Source organism: Neovison vison, chromosome 1 (genome assembly GCF_020171115.1).
Source record: "Neovison vison isolate M4711 chromosome 1, ASM_NN_V1, whole genome shotgun sequence".
In the NCBI taxonomy this organism is placed as follows: domain Eukaryota; kingdom Metazoa; phylum Chordata; class Mammalia; order Carnivora; family Mustelidae; genus Neogale; species Neogale vison.
The window spans coordinates 182048256-182066374 of record NC_058091.1 but is presented as its reverse complement, the minus strand read 5'-3'; the positions used below and the strand labels follow the sequence as shown (position 1 = coordinate 182066374).

Sequence of the window (18119 nt, the reverse complement as noted above, 5' to 3'; positions counted from 1 at the left end):
GGGGGGAGGGAAGATGGGGTAACTAGGTGATGGGCATTAAGAAAGGCAAGTGATGGGACGCCTGGGTAGCTCAGTTGGTTAAGCAGCTGCCTTCGGCTCAGGTGATGATCCCAGCGTCCTGGGATCGAGGCCCACATCAGGCTCCTTGCTCGGCAGGGAGCCTGCTTCTCCCTCTGCCTCTGCCTGCCATTCTGTCTGTCTGTGCTCGCTCTCTCTCCGACAAATAAATAAAATCTTTAAAAAAAAAAAAAAAAAAAAGAAAGGCAAGTGATATGATGAGCACTTGGTGTTGTGTGATAAATTATTGAACACTACATCTGAAACTAATGATGCACAACATGTTGGCTAACTGAATTTATTTATTTATTCATATATATATTTTTTTAAAGATTTTATTTATTTATTTGACAGACAGAGATCACAGGTAGGCAGAGAGGCAAGCAGAGAGAGAGGAGGAAGCAGGCTCCCCACTGAGCAGAGAGCCCGACGCGGGGCTCAATCCCAGGACCCCAGGATCACGACCTGAGACGAAGGCAGAGGCTTTAACCCACTGAGCCACCCAGGCGCCCCCATATATATACATTTTTAAAAGATTTTATTTATTTGACAGAGAGAGAAAGAGAGAGAGATCACAAGTAGGCAGAGAGACAGGCAGAGAGAGAGGAAGCAGGCTCCCTGCCCAGCAGAGAGCCCGATGTGGGGCTCATTCCCAGGACCCCAAGATCTCTGAGCCAAAGGTAGAGGCTCAATTCATTGAGCCACCCAGGTGTCCCGGTTAATTGAATTTAAATTAAAAAAAAAAAAAGAAAGAAACTCATATCCTTCATTTTGCAAGACAATTTCATGGGCTATTTTGTAGATGATTTCTTCTCTACTGTTTTCTTTGTTTACTCTCTCTAGGACAGCTATTATCTGAGTGGTAGACACCCAGCACCAGCCCTCTGATTTTGTCCTTTTCTCCCGTATCTTATATTTCTTTCTTTCTTTTTTTTTTTTTTAAGATTTTATTTATTTATTTAACAGAGAGAGATGCAGCAAGAGAGGGAACACCAACAGGGCGAGTGGGAGTAAAAAAGGGGGAAGCAGGGAGCCCGATACGGAGCTCAATTTCAGGACCCTGGGATCATGACCTGAGCCAAAGGCAGATGGTTAACGACTGAGCCACCCAGGTGCCCCCATCTTATATTTCTTCGTCTTTCTGCTCCCATTTCCGGAAGACATTCTTATTTTATTTCCCATTCTTTCTCTGTTGAGTTTATAATGTGTGCTCTATTTTTTCCAGGGTAGATTTAAAAAAATGTTTCTTTTTATCCTTTTCTTTGTGTGTGAACACAATATATTCTCCTGTATTTAATATATTCAAAATATAGGGGCGCCTGGGTGGCTCAGTGGGTTAAGCCGCTGCCTTCGGCTCAGGTCATGATCTCAGGGTCCTGGGATCGAGCCCTGCATCGGGCTCTCTGCTAAGCGGGGAGCCTGCTTCCTCCTCTCTCTCTGCCTGCCTCTCTGCCTACATGTAATCTGTCTGTCAAATAAATAAACAAAATCTTAAAAAAAAAAAAATTAAAAAAAATATATTCAAAATATATTAACGAGGGATTATTTTGAATGTTCTCTTTGCAGAATCTCCATTCCACTTGGATTAAGTTTTTCTACTTGTTTTGGTCTCTATTTTCCCTTTTAGAGGAATCCCTCTGATATCTAGCGCTCCTTGGTTGTTTGGTCCTATGGGCCATATGACCTATTCCAGATCTAGGGTCACCATTCCCAAAACTACGGTAGTCTATTGAGCCCAGTTAAGGAAACACTGATCTATGCCACCCTAAAGGAACGGGAACTTTATCAGATCAGGCAGAGGCAAGAGTGAAACAAACAAAATGGCTTTCATAAGCCCCACCCACTTCCTTCCTCAGGTTTCCTCCACAGCTCTAACTCTCCTTCATCCCACCATGGTCCTTCAGGACCCTTCCAGTGACTCCTCCTCAATAGAGCCACTTGAAGTAAAAAAAATCAGGTCATATTATTAATATACAGTATAAATGACTGATTAAACTAAATATGTTTTCTGTATTTGGCTTTTAGGAAAAAGCTAAACCAAAGGAATAGACTCTCAGGGTATATATTGGTCAGCATTAAAGCCAATCAGCAAAAAGGTGTGAGAAAACAGTGAGTTCCCTTAATAAAAACAAACCTCTTATCCTACAAGGCTGGCATCAGATGGAGAATCTCCACAATGGATGATGAAGCAGAGTGTCATAATCCCAACTGCTGTCCTCCATGAGACACCTTCCCCTTCAGGATTTCCCTCTAATTATCCCTGCAACCATTCCTAGGCCATAGAGAGGCAGAGCTGTATCCCTTTGGAAACTCGTGGTTCAAGAATGGACAATTCTTTTTCCTTAATATCCCAAACAGACCAAAGTGGCAGCATTCATAAAAGATTTTGCAACTATCTTGGGGCACCTGGGTGTCTCAGTGGGTTAAGCATCTGCCTGCAGCTCAGGTCATGATCGCAGGGTGCTGGGATTGAGCCCCACATTGGGCTCTCTGCTCAGCAGGGATCCTGCTTCCTCCTCTCTCTCTCTGCCTACTTGTGATCTCTGTCAAAAAAAAAAAAAAAGAAAAAAAAAACTTAAAAAAAATACATTAAGGAAAAAAAAAAAAACCCATCTTGGAGATAGGAATTCTAAGTTTCTGTTAATACAGCAGAGAAAAATAGAAAAGATCACAGTGGTGTGAGTTATTAGAGCAATAATCAAGCCAGGAGTCAGAAGTCTCGTCTAGCCCCAGCCACACCAACTAACTATGTGGCCTGAGAATTATTATTATTTAACCCTTCCATCTTCATTTCCTCATCTGTTCTACACAGAGGGTAAACCAGAGGGTATTTAACAGATCCTTTGGGCTGTACTGTAATTCAAGGGCCCAATTTTATCAAAGGACTCTAAATCTTAAGTCAGATAAATCAAAGAAAATACACCACAAATACCAAGGGACAAATCTGAAACAGTAATTAGTTTGCATTAAGATTTATCTAGAACTGACTGATATACATCCAGAAAATGAGAACAAAATAGATACACAACATATCAGATTAAATTCTGCTTCAACTAGAAGCAAAAGTGTTTTTCTTGTAGATAGCAAAAATAAATGCATCTACTGGAAACCATACCAAATCCTTCCAAAACAACCATAAAAATTAACTGATTTAAACAGTCACTTACTAATGCCCTTTCGATTATGTTCTCCAATGAACTTGCAGTAGACTTACAAGATAAAACAGGAAGCAAAACAAGCCTTCCTGAGCCTTTTGTGATTATAATGTTGAGTGACAGATTCTCCAGAACGAACAATGGACAATGAAATAGTCTGGCCAAACTAAACACTTTCTGCCAGCAGACTGAGCCCTGATCTCAGCCAAAGAGTCATTTTTACTCCATGAAAAATATCTAAAATTGTGCCAAGTTGTATCACAGCCACTGAAATTGGAATGGCTTCAACATCCCATAAAAACAGTGACACTTAATGAATTGCTTCAGCTAAATCATGCTGGAGGGAAAATGGACGAACAATCTCATTGTGTTTTATGTCCTCCAAAAGATACAATCAATGCAGGTAATCAGGGGAGCTCCTCATGGCAGGATTACCACCTGGGACAAGCACACCTGGATCCCCAGGAACGTTTTGTTCTGTGCTAGCTAAAAGGAAATAACTAGGGACGCCTGGGTGGCGCAGTTGGTTAAACGACTGCCTCCGGCTCAGGGCGTGATCCTGGAGTCCCAGGATCGAGTCCCACATCAGGCTCCCAGCTCCATGGGGAGTCTGCTTTGCTCTCTGACCTTCTCTTCGCTCATTCTCTCTCTCACTGTCTCTCTCTCTCAAATAAATAAAATAAAATCTTAAAAAAATAAAAGGAAATAACGAATGGGAACAGCGCTAAAATAATATATTCAAAAGGAGCACCGCCAAATAGATGGAAATACCCATAAAGGACAAAATCAGGAAGTAAGACAGGTCAAGTGTGCACTACCTGAGACATTGTTTTCCAAGAATTTAGACCATTGCAGAATAGCACAGTGACATACGGGACCTAATAATGTGCAAAAGACATCCAAACTATTAAATATCTCAAGAACTAGCTGAGAATCTGGTGATCTTGTATACACTTGCTTAAAAGTTGAAAAAAGAAACATACCGGGGGCATCTGGGAGGCCTAGTCTCTGACCACCTGACTGTTGATTTCGGCTCCGGTCATGATCTCAGGGTTGTGAGACTGAGCTCTGCCTCAGGCTCCACACTGGGTGTGTGGACTGCTTGAGATTCTCCCTCGGCACCCACCCAGCTTCTGCCCCCCTTCCTCTCTCTTTCTAAAACAAATTAAAGTAAATTAAAAGAGATACACCTGTATTTTTTTTCTTCTTACGTTGTCCTGTAATTTTTCCTGCCCTCAGTGACTACAGAGTGGAGAGATGATAGTGAACGTACTACAAATAGAATTTGACATCTTAAGTGCAGTATTTAAAGTTCAGACAAAAAACAGCCAAATAAACACAAAGAATCAAAGTTCAAATACACCCAACAGAGAAACATTTTCAGTCAAATAAATAACATACATCTGACTTGATTGTTTTCCCTGCCTCGGATGATGTCAAAGTCATTTGTTATCTTCGATTTCATTAGCTGTTTTGTACTTAAATTTTAATAGTGGGTTCAGTTACCTGAGACCCCACAAAGCCTCAAATGACCAGTGAAGACATAGCTTGGTAGGGGTTGGGGAGAAGGGATTTATAATATTCTCTCCCATTTTTTTGTTCAGAAGATCTCTTGGCCTCTGATGGTTACCAGAAGGGAGGTGGGAGGGAAGCCGGTTAAAGAGCGATGGGGGTTAAGGAGTGTTTGTGTGAGGAGCACGGTGATATATGGAAGTGTTGGATCACTCTATTGGTACACCTGAAACTAATACTACACTCTATGTTCACTAACTGGAATTTAAATTAAAACTTAAAAAAAAAAAAAAAAGGAAGGGAATTCCTTCTCCAAACTACAAAATTTTGGCAAATCAGTATAGTATTTCGTAATGCAATAAAATTATGTTGTACTTAATGAAATCATAAAAAAAAAGAATGTGAAATGATATCTATTACTTAAAAACTTTAGAAGCGTATGCTAACTCCCAATTTAGGAGTAAATTAAATACGCATGTTGCTCACTCTGTGACATAGGGCTGAGGGTATGTGAAAAACTGCCACCACCCCACCAAAGAAACTTCTAGAAACCTTCACCAGGAGCTAAAAACCACAGTGACTTCAGTTTGGTTTTATGCTAACTGGGCAGTACTTTTACCAATGAATCACTCTCCTGAGTGATTTTATTTCAAAGACTCTGTGTTAATTATTAATTGCTCATACAGAACCCATAGAGGATTTAAACCATTTTTTATTTTCTTAATTCACCACCCAGAACCCTACATACCAGGGATAATGCAGCTGGATTGGAAAATGCCTTCATGTTTCACTTAACCTGTTTCAAGAGTTTAGAAGAATTTTGATATACACAAAAGGAGCCCCAACGATATTTAAAAATAACATTCATTCTGGAAAAACTGGCATGTGTCAGGACTAGACAGGCTTGATGTATATTAATGACGTGTGGTTTTAATTTTTTGAAGGCAAGAAACTAAACTAAAATTCAGGGAGCTGCTTATTTATTTTTTAAAATCTGCCAAGCAATCGATATCTCCTTACATTTTCCCCTTAGGCTTTGTGGGTTTGGAGATCTTCCTGTCTCAACTATATGTTCTTTGATCTCATCTTTTACTTTGAATTCCCGTTAAGGAAAAGTCCTGCTATTAGTTTGTCTGAGACACTTCAGAACTTTATATGTTCCTGCTGGACCACAGGGACGGCTACCAGAGCAGTAATGAAGGCTGACACTTCAGGTGGGAATATAACCCAAAGAAAGACCAATAAGGGGTCTTTTGAAGATATAGGTTATTGGAAACTGTGCCCAGTGTTCTAATCCTAGCATAAATTAAATGAAGTTGTATTAATTAACAGGTCTTTATGTCTGCTGTCTTAAACAATGTTTTAAAACCATAGGGATTTGATTCAAATAAGTCTTTGGCTCTCTGAGACCTGACCAGAGGAAGAAAAACAAGTGCCCCCAAATATCTGAAAAGCCCAGGCTTGTAACAACCTCATTAGGCAAGCTTGAAGGCTTTTATCAGTTCTCCTCAGGCAATTCGGTGGTTTTTGTTTCCAGTGGTCATCACCCTAAAGCTCTCTTTCACATAATTCACACATTTGACAAAAATATGTGGAAATCGTGGGTAAAGTTTACAGCTTGGTTGAAGTAAAAAACTGTTTATTTAAAAGGGCGTGTTTAAATAAAGTCTCCATTGGAATTGCTAACATATATAAACACCTAAATCTAGGATTTTTTTTTAAGATTTTATTTATTTATTAGAGGGATGGAGAAAGACCACAAGTAGGCAGAGTAGCAGGCAGAGGGAGAGGGAGAAGCAGGCTCCCCCACTGAGCAGGGAGCCCAATGTGGGGCTCCCTCCCAGGACCCAGCGATCAAGACCTGAGCCGAAGGCAGCCGCCCAACCAACTGAGCAACCCAGGGGCCCCAAAGCTAGGAATTTTAACTCTAGTCTTTCCTAATCACAAAGAAAATAGAAAAAACTTTAAATCATTGTTTTTAAAATGTGATTTAATTTTTCTCAATTTAAATTTTTTTTCAAAAGATTTTATTTATTTTATTTGATAGAGAGATCACAAGTAGGCAGAGAGGCAGGCAGAGAGAGAGAGGGAAGCAGGCTCCCTGCTGAGCAGAGAGCCCGATGCAGGACTCGATTCCAGGACTCTGAGATCATGACCTGAGCCGAAGGCAGTGGCTTAATCCACTGAGCCACCCAGGTGCCTCTCAATTTAAATTTTTAAATGAGGAAAATTAAATCACAAAATTTTGAAATGAAAATTACAAATAATTATAATAAACACTTGTTTTCCACTGTAAATTAGGCAGTATACACAAAACCTCATACCTGTTTTTGTGTAAGGTATGTTGTTGCTTTGCAGCCAAAGGGGCGGGATTTCCTAACAGGACTTGCCCTTTCAGAAGCTGGGGACCATGTGCCTGCAATTTCTAGGACTGGCCTCTGGATGGCAGTGTTATTTTTAGTTGGCATCTTGATGACCAAGATCGTTTTTTAAGTTGCAGGTGACTCAGAATCATCTTTCTTTCTTTCTTAAAATTTTTTAATGTATTTATTTTTAAATATTTTATTTATTTATTTGACAGAGATCACAAGTAGGCAGAGAGGCAGGCAGAGAGAGAGGAGGAAGCAGGCTCCCTGCTGAGCAGAGAGCCTGATGTGGAGCTCGATCCCAGGACCTTGGGATCATGACCTGAGCCGAAAGCAGAGGCTTTAACCCACTGAGCCACCCAGGCGCCCCCAGAATCATCTCTTTCAATAAGCAATGTCCTAGTGTTCTCAGCTCATTTTTAGCTCTGTGGCATAGAACAAGTCAAGAAATTTCTGAGTCACAGTATCCTCCTCTATAAATGGAGGATTCCATTCTAAACGTGGCAGGTAGCCATAAGGATTAGAGAGCATAATGATAATTATAGGAACACTATTACTTATTGATAAACCTAATGTGAATAGGCACTGTGTAGGAACTTTACAAATGACATCTCACTAAGTCCTTCCAACTACCTTATAATGCAGGTATATAATGCAGGTACTTTATCTTTAGAGATAAGAAAATCAAAGCTCAGAATAATCAAGAATGTAGCCTAAATTCCATAGTAACTCAGTGGTGACCTGGAATTTATATTCCTAGCATATGATACAAATAAATGCCTAGCAAATTGTCTTGTGCACAGTAAATATTAGTAATTTTTAACCGTTTTTACTGTTATTGCTGTAAGTATTTAATTTTATATAGCTGGTGCCTAAAAGACATAAAAAACTTTTAAATATTATTTCTCTCAGAGGACTTAACATAGACATAAAAATCTATTATGATCTAGCTGTTCAGATATCTTAATTTTTCCCCAAAGTATATTTGAGCAGAGAATGCAAAGGCAAAGAGAAGATTGGTAAATGGAAAGTTTATGGTCAATTAAATGTGTGAAATGCTATCTATTTCATTCTTCTCCTGGAGAGTCACAAGAAATATTAGCATATTAAAGACTCAGAGACGTCTTGCAGCAAAGGAAACTATTAATCTAGTTTAATCCAAAGCTTTCCAATGTATTTAACAAAGGAATTACTTCTTCACATAATATTTATGACCATCCTTTGAAACCAGTGCTCTGTGGAAAACATTTGAGAAAAATGACTCTATCGAAATTCCTCCTCCAAGTAGAGCATGTAATGTTTTGATGGCTCTTCTTTTTCTGCCAACTCCCCGCTGTGGATGTGCTGGGAAATGTCAGAACTGACAATAAAGTCCTTCCGGCACTTAACTGTTACACCCAAGTTTGTCTCAGGCTTTTCTCATAGCGGTACAACGTTCCCTCTACTTCTCTCCATATTGCAGCTGCAGGTAGCATCCCAAAGCTTTCCTGAAACTCCTGCTCACAGTCTTCTTAGCTCTCCTTATGCACCTTTGGCACCATTCAGTTGCTTCTAAAGTTCTATTGACTCTATGGGGCGCCTGGGTGGCTCAGTGGGTTAAAGCCTCTGCCTTTGGCTCATGTCATGATCTCAGGGTCCTGGGATCGAGCCCCACATCAGGCTCTCTGCTCAGTGGGGAGCCTGCTTCTCCCTTTCCCTCTGCCTGCTGCTCTGCCTACTTGTGATCTCTGTCAAATAAATAAATAAAATCTTTAAAAACAAATAAAGTTCTGTTGACTCTAGCTTAAATTTTATTGCTATTTAATTTGTCGTGTGCTTTTCATTTCACAATGAAATGGTAAGTTCCTTGGTATCTGGAACAATGCAATGTGCGGCCGTGTGTCCCCAAAAGAGCATGGATACCGTGCTTTGCACATTCAGTCATTCAGCGAATATGCACTAAGTATCTCTAACGAGCTGAGTTCTGTTCCGAGTGCTGGGGGTATAGCAGTACCCCTGAGAGGTCATCAGCACTCCGCTCTGGTGGAACTTTTATAGTACTGTGGGGCATACATAAATAAGCCGCTGGGTAAGTACATAAGGGAATATCAGAGAAGAAGTTGTATGGGGGCACGCCTGGCTGGCTCAGTTGGTTAAGTCTGCCTTCAGCTCAGGTCATGATCTCAGAGTCCTGGAATAGAGCCCTGCATAGGGCTCCCTGCAGCCTGCATCCCTCTGTCCCAGGGCCACGTCCCCTGTCTCCCTACCCCCGCCCCACTCCCCACCTCTCTCGCTCTCTCTCTCTCTCAAATAAATAAAATCTTTTTTTTTTTTAATATTCAAAGAAATAGATGTATTTTATATATTATAATTAATGATTATATAATATATAATAATGTATAAATCTTTTTTTTTTTAAAGATTTTATTTATTTATTTGACAGACAGAGATCACAAGTAGGCAGAGAGGCAGGCAGAGAGAGAGGAAGGGAAGCAGGCTCCCTGCTGAGCAGAGAGACCCCTCCCAGGACCCTGGAATCATGACCTGAGCTGAAGGCTGAGGCCCCAATCCACTGTGCCACCCAGGCACCCCTCAAATAAATAAAATCTTTAAAAAAAAAGAAGCTGTATGAAGCAAAAAGGGCATGTGAAAAGGCCTCTAAAGAAGGAATATTTAAGCTGAAATCTGAATAACAGGAAAGGGCCAGTCATGCAATGAAAAGGTCAGAAAGAAGAGTTTAGACCAGAGGAAAAGGTCCAGGGCAAAGGTTGAAGGCAGGTTCAGTTTGCTTAGTTGGAGGAATAGCAGGAAGGTCAGTGGGGCTGCAGCATGCATAATTAGGGCAATCAGTATGATAGCTTAGCATGATGGGTACGAGCCAGACGGCAGTAAGGAACTTGGACGTCATTTTAGGGGATATGGAAGCCACGGAATGCTGCAGACATCAGAACGAGCTGAGCATGTTTCCATAATGTTAGGAGAGCACTCTGACTGCAGGATAAAGAACGAAACATAGGGGGTCAAGGCAGGTATCAAGGAGGCCAGTTATAGACTATTTTTGTCATTGAACCAAGACATGATGGTGATTTAGATGAGGGGCGTAGCAGGAGAGCTAAGGAAGGAGACACATTCTGGAGGTACCCTGACAAAAGAGACAGCAGGACTTGCTGACTTAAGCAAACTAGAGGAGGGTGATATTTCCTATATGGGGGCATCTAGGAGATCATTGATGCTGGGAGGAAGACCAAGGAAGGGAATCAAGAATTCTTCTGAGCATGTTAGGCATGAGAGGTCTATAAGACATCCAAAAATATGGGTCACTTTTACCTGATTCGGAAGCTCACCGGAAAGAGCAGGGCTAGATCTATACATGCGAGTCGCTCACACAAAAACAGACTGTAGCCCCAAAGCCCCTGAGAGACCAACACTACGAAGGGGAAGCCAAAATGGTGGGCAGGACCCCAGGAGGATGTGGTGTGGGGAAGTCCAAAGGAATGAAGTACAGGTGCCATGAGGGAGTAGTTTGCTGAGGAAAATGCCAAAGATCCAGATGAGGACAGAAGAAGACCCCTCGAGTTGGTCCTCACGGAGGCAGTCGGAGCAGGTTCAGTGGAGCGGTGACAACCAAAGCTGGAAGAGTGTGTTGATAGGCCTTTGGTGAGGACTGGTAAGCATTCAGTGTAGACAAACTTTTTGAAACGAGAAGGTGTGAAGAGGGGCAGAGAAGGGAGGCAGGAGCCAGGAAAGGGCTCCCCCAGCCCCCCGGGGTGGGAGGAACTGCACTTTCTGTGCATAGAGCCAGAAGAGATGATTAACAACGTGGAAAAGAGAGGGATTCTTTGTTTAATTATTGTAGATTTTTTAATGTATTTGATTCATCATGAGACTGAACTGTCACAATCGACGGGGAATAAAACTGAGTGGTGATAACAATAATAGTAGCTTAACCTGTGTTTTGTGCTTATTATGGGCTAGACACTGTTTTATGTGCTTTTTATAGATATTAGCTTCTGCATTCCTCCAAATAACCGTAATTGTTCCAACACTACCCCGGACGAGGAAATCGAGATATGGAGACGTTGGGTAACTTGTCCAGTGTCACGGAGGTGGGATGCGACAGAACCCAGATTCACACTCAAATGATCTGACTCTGAGGCTTTCACTACCAGGATAAACTGGCACAAGCTTGCACATCTGCTGGCATTTCCTCAGTTCACGACCCGTTTTATGAATCACTGCCTCTCTGCTACCTCTTCTTTCTCCTGGGCAAACAGTTACAAAGTTTGGGAGGAACTCCTTTTCACCTCCTTCTCAGGTTAGGGCAATCCTATGAGATGGCTTATGCAATTAGATATGGGTAGCAATTCTATCAAGAATGCCTCTTTTTTTTTTTTTTTTAAAAGATTTTATTTATTTATTTGACAGAGAGAGAGAGATCACAAGCAGGCGGTGAGTCAGGCAGAGAGAGAGAGAGAAGCAGGCTCCCGCCAAGCAAAGAGCCCGATGCGGGGCTCGATCCCAGGACACTGAGATCATGACCTGAGCCGAAGGCAGCGGCTTAATCCACTGAGCCACCCAGGCGCCCCTCTTTTTTCTTTTTTTTTAAAAGATTTTATTTATTTATTTGAGAGAGAGAGAGACAGATTGAGAGAGCATGAGAAGGGAAGTCAGAGGGAGAAGTAGACTCCCCATGGAGCTGGGAGCCTGATGTGGGACTCGATCCCAGAACTCCAGAATCATGACCTGAGCTGCAGGCAGTCGCTTAACCAACTGAGCCACCCAGGCGCCCCCCAAAATGCCTCTTTTAAGAAAAAAAAACGCCCCCTTTAGAATATTTCTAAACATATACTACACATTAAAATACAATTTTGGATGGTATAGTTTTTTTTTCCCCCATACAAGTATTCCTCCTAGAGACACAATAAATATTACTTCAGTGGCCACACAGGATTCACTAGTTGGGATGCACCACAGTTTACTTCAAATGTGTATGTGTGTGGGCTTATTAATTATATAAGAAGGCCATGTTCTTGGCAGAAAAATTAGAAAGCACAGCTTAGCAAAAAGAACTCAATTCTTTCATCTAATAAATATTACTGCATGTCCTTTTTATGTCATGCAACTATTACAAATCATGCTTTCAAATGCTATTTAAAAGCATGAGGAAAATGCAAGGGATGAATTACAGGATACAAAACTATATAGAAAGTATGTGAACAAATTAATAAAAAACAAATCACATATACACACACATGAAAAAGAGAGAGGGAGGGAGAAATCTAAGCAGTAGTTATTATTTCTGGATGTGAGGTATTAAGGACAATTTTTATTTTCTTCTGCTTGCCTTTTTAAAAATCCTATTTTTCTATAATAAACATATATTACTTGAATACTCAGAAAAAATGTTACTTCAAAAATTAAATATTTCTACATATTATGCTGAGACCACATGCATTACCAGACATCTGATGTGAAGTTAAAATGGAATCCATTAAGATGGTAAGTCATAGGGGATATGAGGACACGTTTATTATTTCAATTACTCAATAATAATGCTCCAAATGATTCCACTGCCAAGAGCATTATTCAGGTTGTGTGTGTGTGTGTATGTGTACGTGCGTGTGCGCGCACGTGTGTGTTATGGGACACTACATAATTATCTATGCTAATTAGTATATATTTAACAAATGATGAACAATTAACATGGAGCTTTGTTTCCTGCCACCAGATCTACCCAGAAGAGAAAGAAGCAGAGAGAGAGAGATCCAGAAGATAGTTTTAAGGGGAAAAAAAAAAATTCCCTAAAATATAAGTAGAAAATTCAGATACTTTCCTCTATCCCTTTGTTCAGGCTATCTTTCAGATGCCTCTTTCCTCTAAACTTTTCATTATAAAAAATTATAAATTTCCTCTCTCTCTCTCTACACACACACACACACACACATTTTTGAATGCCCAGAAACATGTACAATAAGCCGCAAATTCTCATCACACAGCTTCAATAATTATCAACATTTGTAGGATCTTTCTTTCTAATTTGCTTGTCTTGTGTTGGTAGGAAACAATAATACTTATGAACAGGAAAACTTTGTAGAAAACAGTTTAAAGATTAAGCAAACAAGGGGCCCCTGGGTGGCTCAGTGGGTTAAGCCTCTGCTTTCGGCTCAGGTCATGATCTCAGGGTCTTGGCTCAGCTCATGATCTCAGGGTCCTGGGATCAAGCCCCGCATCGGGCTCTCTGCTCAGCAGGGAGCCTGCTTTCCTTCCTCTCTCTGCCTGCCTCTCTGCCTACTTGTGATCTCTGTCTGTCAAATAAATTAAAAAAAAATTTAAAAAAAAAGATTAAGCAAACAAGAGATGGATTTTTGGGGGCACCTGGGTGGCTCAATCATTAAGCACCTGCCTTTGGCTTGGGTCACGATCCCAGGGTCCTGGGATAGAGCCTGGCATTGCATTGGGCTCTCTGCTCAGCGGGAAGCCTGCTTCTCTCTCTCCCACTCCCCCTACTTGTGTTCCCTTTCTTGCATCTCTCTCATGTCAAATAAATTTTAAAAATCTTTAAAAAGAGAGAGAGAGAGAAATGGATTTTTTTTTTTTTTAAACCTTACGGCCCAGAGCTGCACTAATATTTGAAGGGGTCCCCAGATTGTCTCTGAGGTCTGCTGATGCTGTCACCACCTCTCCCTCCCAGGGTGCCCTACCTCTCCAATAGCTAAATGGCTACACATTATTATGCTTGGAAAATGGAAGAATGAAAACTAAAGAAAGGGGTAAACTCTGTAGGACAGAACTAGGGGAAACAGGGAGCATTCACCCAGGGAATGTGTGGCCAAGAAGGCAGCCTGGGGACGAGCCGGCAGCAGGCTGGGCAGGCCACTCCCGCTTACAGGGGTCCCCAAGCAGGGCTCATGGGGCACTACCAAACTGCCACCTGGTTGTACCTACCCAAACTGTTGTCGCTGCTCGTGGGCCAGGACGCAATTCTATCCCGCAGCTTCTTTTTACAGGAGTTGTCTGACTTCTCAGAAAGACCTACTTCCTCCTTCCTAATTTCTCGAACGAGCTGCATGCGGCACCTTGTAAAATCCTGAAAGGAAATCTTCCCGTGTTCATCTGCTCCCAGCTGGTTCATGATCTCAGCCACAGACTCCTCCATATTCAGTTGGCGACAGACCATCAACAAGTCATTTCTACAGGAGGGGTGAACAGAATAAGACTCGTTAGGAGAGACATTGAGCTGGAGAACGCGGTTAATGGGGGACAAAAGCACGTTTCTTGAATATATCCACACTGAGGAAACCTAGTTCCAACTTTCTTATTGCTTCTAGAAACGAGGGAAGTGTGCAAAAAGACCTCTTTCATTGGGTGATTCTAGACATGAACCCTATTTAATTATTTGGGAGAGTGAGGCAACTCTGAATCCTTCGGTTCTCTTTTTTTCCTTTCTCCTCTCTCCCTCTCTGTCTTTCTTTTGAAATCGATCAAGCACCTGACATCTCACTATAAGATAACATTTCAGAACATTGAAAAGACATCGTTTCTACCCTCGGCAGAGTTTAAAACCTAGTCCAATTATAAAAGAACAGCAAAGACTTTAACAAGCTTGGTTTTCAGGTTTCTGGACCAATTGGTGAATTTTAGGACTTCTTTAAAAGCCTGTTTAATCCCAACTTTCACGACTCAGTGCTTGCCCACTTCAGGTTTTTCCTGATTTTTTTTTTTTTAAATACAGTTCTTCTTCTTCTTTTTTTTTTTTTTAAAGATTTTATTTATTTATTTGAGGGAGAATGAGTGAGAGAGAGCATGAGCGAGGAGAAGGTCAGAGGGAGAAGCAGACTCCCCAAGGAGCTGGGAGCCCGACGCGGGACTCGATCCTGGAAGTCCGGGATCATGACCTGAGCCAAAGGCAGTCGCTCAACCAACTGAGCCACCCAGGCGCCCAGTTTTTCCTGATTTTCTCGGAGTATTTTCCACTTTCCCATCAGCAGTTAGCCCCAGACCAAGAACAGGGGTCGAAATCTCAAATGTCCTCCAAGGATTAGGACACAAGGTAAATGTGTGGAATGGGTCCTTCTAAGACAGGCAGGGTTGGTCGAGTCTGGGGCCGGACGAAAGTATATCCAACTTTAATATGTTCTCAAATTTAAACAACAAACATAAAAACAATTCAAAAGGAACAAGAACAGCAACAACACTATGCCGGCCAAGAGCAATTCTAGAGGACATTCTTCGGCCCCCGACACATAAGTCTTATTCTTTTCCATCTGCACTCCTTGGGGGAAACGTTGTGTTCAAATTGCTCCAACTGGACATCCCTATAAAGGTCAAAGGATTACAGAAATTAAGAGCTGGAAAACACATTAGAAAGTCGTCCACGGTCACAAACAAAGCTAACTAGTGCTCTTGTCTCAACACGCCACCAAAGTCCCATCATTTTGAGGACATAACTACTTCGATGTTTGCTGATCTCTGAAAACTAACCATGCCACGGAAGACAGCTGCTGTCTTCCAGCCCTCCTTCACCCGTTCCCGCTCCTGGTCGCCGCTACTCTGTCTCCCCACTGTCCCCGGGCATGCAGAATTGTCATCACTTTAATATCTCCTCCCTCACTCCGTCTTCCTTTTCATTTCCCCTTCCCTGGTCCCCAGTGTCCAATTTATTATCAAATTGCTGCTGGTCCTGTCCCTGAAATGCTTTTATATTTACGCTTAATTGGGTTTTTCAGGTACAATACTCTAGTTTCTCCAACTAATCACCCAGGTTCCGCTTGCCATTCCATTTTCAAGTTTCATAAATCTTTTGACACATAGCTACATGTTTTATTTCATCTTGTGTATATGTATGTGTATATAGGTATATCATGTGTATTTGCCTATGAGTATATATTTATATTTTTTATGTATATGGTAGATGAATAAGTAAACACACACATGAAAAGTAGGGGTGATAGATTAAATGATTAGTCTAAATTTTTCATGCCCTCATAGTAGTATTATATACCCATACCCTTGCCTTGGCCTCAGTACTAAGCACACTCATTGCAGGTAGGTCTTTCCTTATCCCTTAACTTCAGGCTTGACATCGAACTTGCTTTGGTCCCCTGGGATGTTAGCAGGTAGATGTTTATACAGTTGGGCTTATCCCCTGCCACTTCTGCCATCATTGTGAAAAGAACAAACCGAGGTAGCCATTAACTGTCTAGTCTGGGCCCCAAGATGAGCCATCTCAGCCAACCTATAGACCAGTAGCTAAGAAGAGCCACTCCAGCTGACCCCAAGATGTGCGATCAAGGGTAAGTTCTTGTTGTTTCTGCCATTGAGATTTTGTGATTGCTCCCCAGCAACAACTAACCGGTACACTGGAATAATACTTTGTTTTAATGCATGTATATGATTATCTTTTTTACCCTTCCCTGAATACAGCCTAATATTCAGCTGGCTTCATCTAAGACTTAGGGATGTCAGGGCCCCTGGGTGGTTCAGTCAGTTATCAGCTGCTTTTGGCTCAGGTCATGATCCCTGGGATTGAGCCCCACATGAGGCTTTCTGCTCAGTGGGGAGCCTGTTTCTCCTTCTGCCCCTCCACCCACTTGTGTGCTCTCTCCCCGCCCCTCAAATAGATAAATAAAATCTTAAAAAAAAAAAAAAAAAAGGACTTAGGGATGTTTAGGATTGCTAAAGAATAATGCAAATAGAAAGAAAGGGCCAATGTTCTAATATAAAAATTCTACATTCTAATTTGGAAATTCCTTTTTTATATTTTCAGATAATAGTCTTAACAGTTAGGTTGGGTAGAAAATAAAGAGGTTTTTGGGGGCACCTGGGTGGCTCAGTTGTTGACTGTCTGCCTTTGGCTCAGGTCATGATCCCAGAGTCCTGGGATCAAGCCCTGCATTGGACTCCCTGCTCAGTGGGAAGCCTGCTTCTCCTTCTCCCCCACTCCCCTGTTGGTGTTCCTGCTCTCGCTGTGTCTCTCTCTCTGTCAAACAAATAAATAAAATCTTAAAAATAAATAAATAAAGAAAGAGGTTTTCTAAACTCCAGAAGTTCACATAAAAAGATGTTAACTAATATTTTCTGAATGGTAGGAAAATGGTGTTTTCACGCTTATCTTGCCTATCTGTATTTTGTAACCTCCTACAACATACTATACTACTTTCATAAATTACCATGTCATTTTTCAGGTTTTAAAAATGAGGATAATAATAGCACCTATTTCAGAGCATTGTTTTGAGAATAACGGACATAATGCATGTAAAGCACTTAGTTCCTGACATATATGAAGTACTCAATAAACAGTAATCATTATTACGATTATTTTATAATTATTGATCATAGATCTTTCACAATGCCCCAGTTTCATGATTAAGCCTTTAGTAATTAAGCACAAGTTGCTCAGGGGGAAAAGAGTGTTTATTGAACAGAGCGGACTCTGCCGCACTCAGTGGAGCAATCCGTCTGCAGAGGCTGCCCTCCCGCCCGGCCTGTGGCCCACTTATGGATTTGGGCACCCCGGTGAGAAACGCAGCTCTGTCCAGGCCCGGGAAGCCTCATTCTACTCCCCCCACAACAACAAAAAAGGTTTAAATAAAGAATTTGTGTTCTAGGGGCACCTGGGTGGCTCAGGTTAAGCCCCTGCCTTCGGCTCAGGTCATGATCTTGGGGTCCTGGGATTGAGCCCCGCATCAGGCTGTCTGCTCTGACAGAGCCTGAAGGAAGCCTGCTTCCCCCCCACCCCCCACCCTCTCTGTTCTACTGGTGATCTGTCTGTCAAATTAAAAAAAAAAAAGGAATTTGTGTTCTAGAAATGCCAACTCAGGAGAGAATGTGTAACGATACATTTTTATTTTCTAAGTGTGGGCCACCAAGAGGCTGATAAAAAAGATGAAAAAACAAAATACACTGCCCTCCACGAAATAAAGTCAGGTTGTAATCTTTTTTTTTTTTAAAGATTTTATTTATTTGACAGAGAGAAATCGCAAGTAGATGGAGAGGCAGGCAGAGAGAGAGGGAAACAGGCTCCCTGCTGAGCAGAGAGCCCGATGCGGGG

General features: G+C 41.6%; 1 protein-coding gene across 1 annotated transcript in view; it reads right to left on the bottom strand.

Annotated features, from left to right (window-relative positions):
• Positions 1 to 18119, bottom strand: part of MCC (MCC regulator of WNT signaling pathway) — a 434517-nt gene that overhangs the window by 332892 nt on the left and 83506 nt on the right. Inside the window, exon 2 of the mRNA XM_044264127.1 lies at positions 14015 to 14259. Coding sequence (XP_044120062.1) covers positions 14015 to 14259 — 245 coding nt within the window. The remainder of the gene's footprint in view (positions 1 to 14014; positions 14260 to 18119) is intronic.